Source organism: Cupressus sempervirens, chromosome 3 (genome assembly GCF_028749045.1).
Source record: "Cupressus sempervirens isolate cs-2001-9-10 chromosome 3, ASM2874904v1, whole genome shotgun sequence".
NCBI lineage: Eukaryota > Viridiplantae > Streptophyta > Pinopsida > Cupressales > Cupressaceae > Cupressus > Cupressus sempervirens.
The window spans coordinates 89491385-89494165 of record NC_143120.1 but is presented as its reverse complement, the minus strand read 5'-3'; the positions used below and the strand labels follow the sequence as shown (position 1 = coordinate 89494165).

The 2781-nt window shown below is 38.2% G+C and overlaps 1 protein-coding gene across 1 annotated transcript; it reads right to left on the bottom strand.

The window, feature by feature from the left end:
• Nucleotides 1–923: 923 nt before the first annotated feature.
• Nucleotides 924–1598, bottom strand: LOC149564912 (uncharacterized). The gene has a single exon (XM_089816244.1). It carries the CDS (start codon nt 1596–1598, stop codon nt 924–926), a length of 675 nt encoding a protein of 224 aa, XP_089672370.1.
• Between the last annotated feature and the right edge of the window lie 1183 nt (nt 1599–2781).

Sequence of the window (2781 nt, the reverse complement as noted above, 5' to 3'; positions counted from 1 at the left end):
GTCGTTGGAAGAAGAAGTCTGTTTGTTTCATGCTTGCAGTTGCACGTGATTGATTGCTAGTTACTTTGTAAGTTTGTTATTGTTTGATTCGTCCTGTTGAAGCAGTGATTGCTCTAGGCATTCATGTATGCAGTCATTAGAGTTGCAGGTTTAAAGTTTCTGAAGCATAATCAGTTTAGGGTTATTTTAGGGTTTTTCTAGTTGAAGTTGAATGCTCCCAGATTTTGTAATAGTTTAAATCTCAGTTGAATAGAAAGCAAGCAGCATACTTAATCCATTGTTCTCCATCTTCTATTCATTGAATTTAACAAGTTTGGTTGAAAGCTTCAAGCTTTGGCTTTCTGATTTTAATGGTGAAAGCATTCACGTTGAAAAATTTCCTAAGTTATATTTCTTAAGTTTGAAACAGAACACTCGGCATCTTCTTTCTCCATTGGTGCCGAGCATTTCCTTTGTGTGCCGAGCATACTCGGCATTTGCTGCCAAGCTCCTCTTTGTGCCGAGTTCACTCGGCACCTATTGCCTGTCACTCGACACCTTCAAGTGCCGAGCAAGTGCTGAGTAATTTTTGGCACTCGGCACCTTCCTGTGTCGAGCACTTTTCTTCAAGTGCCGAGCAAACTTTTTGGGTTAGGGTTGCAGTTTTAAGTTGTGAGTTTGATTTTAATCTATATTTCTCAGAGCATAGTCGTGTTGCCCTTGGTTGAGTTGGGCATTAGAAGACCCCTGGAAGACAGGAGTGGATTTGCTCATGGTGTTTCCAGTTATCTCTACAGCATAAAAAAACCCTTGCAATTTGGGCACGACGTAATCAGATTTTCATACTCTCTGTGATACTCATACTCCATCATGCAGAAAGGACAGGCAGTCCAGAATGTGTCTATCCTCTCTGGATAATTTTGTTGCCCTTGGCTAGAAGACCACTAGAAGCTCATGTTGTATGCTGCATAAAAAACTCCCTGGCAATTTGGGCAAAATAGATCCTGATCTTCATACACTCTTTGATACTCATATTGAATCTGGCAGGAAGGACAAGCAGTCCAGAATGTGTCTGTTCTCAGCGGTGGTGGAGTTGGCCAAGGCATATGAACGGGAAGGGGATTGTAGTAAACAAGGAAAGAGTAGAAACTCCAAGCATCGTCATAACTAGATGTAGTCGACGCTGACGCTGGTTCCTGTGGTTGCCAAACCCATTGCTGAAACTCTTTTCTTTTCTCATCATAAGAAAATCTCTTCGCTCTATCCGAGAGGACGCTCCACGCCTCAGACAAGAGTTTAAAGGCGTCATCTGCACCAAAGAACTTATTTTTATCCGGATGAAGGAGCAGAGCCAATTTCTTGTATTGCTTTCTCACAGTGGCTTCATCAGCAAATTGATCGACACGAAGAATCCCATACAAATCCATGTCCCCATTGATTTTATTCTCAGCAGCAATGTGGACCTCCAAAGCAGCCATCATCTGCGCCAGCCCGTCCAACTGAGGGTACAAATGCTGTGCTTTGAGAGCAAACTTTTGAGCACCCATTAGGTCTTTTTCGGTAAACATTTTCTCTGCAATATCTTTAGCCCTTTCCGCCTCACCCTTATTACACTCCATTTCCTATTGATAATTTCCTGCGTATGGGCACCTAATTCGTATGACCAACCTAGTTTCTAATATTTACTGCGAACTCCATGCAGTATATGACGAAAGGCCCTTGTCCGCAACTAAACTTTAGGGTTTCAACAAAAAAAAATCAAAACTCACCAGAACGAAGCAAAAGGGTACCTCTATAATTGAAAGCACGATTCGAACGAAAAGTCCATATGCACCTGTCACCATAGAAAAGCGTACATGCAAAAGATTTGAACAAAACTCTGGCCAGAAAATTGAAGGCTGATCTGTGTGCTCAAATAGTCGGAGAAAAAAGAGGAAACGAAAAAACCTAGACGGACGGATCTCCTTCTCCCGTTCACTTACCACAACTAATTTTCCTCGAAACAATTCAAATCTATTCAATCAAAGATGAGAATACAGCACCACACCTTGCCATTTCCATTTGCGACTCAACTGCGAACCTCTCCTCGATTTCAAACGAGCCCATTTAAGAAATTAAGAACACACGACAAATTGTTCAACTACTGATAGGTCTCTCTACGTAATTACAAATATTTTGCGAGATCAAGATCAACTGCTGGAGGAGATCAGAACGATGATGAATTTTTTACAGCCGCTTCAATTATCACGCAAACAAACTAAGAAAGAATCTCAAGTAATATATGGGGATCTTAAGTGAGATTTTGAAGAGTTACGAATAAATCATGAATGTTTTATTTTTATTTATATAAATAGTATTTCTAAATATAGATATAGATATAGATAAATATTTAGTTATTTAGTTATTTATTAAATAATTTATTTTTATTTATTTTTTATTAGATAAAAATTGATTTATAAGGATAAAAAATCTAAAAGTTTACAACATAGAAGATTCATTTTATTAAAAGATAAATCAAAAAATAATCAAGAGGATCTAGACGTGAAAAAAAAATGTTAAAAATTAATGAGTAAAAAGACCCCTAAACAACTTACATATTCTTAGCTGAAATCTCTTTCTTTCTAATAGTATTGGTATTGATATCTCTAATCTTCTTTACAATGCTATTCAAATGAGTGGATCCCTAAATCTTACTTCTGAGACATGTAGTAGGGTCTTGCATGATAGAAAGAGCCTCATGATGAATATGCATCTACACATCTTTGTCCATAGATTTCTTCTTCTTCTTTTCCTGTAGATTGC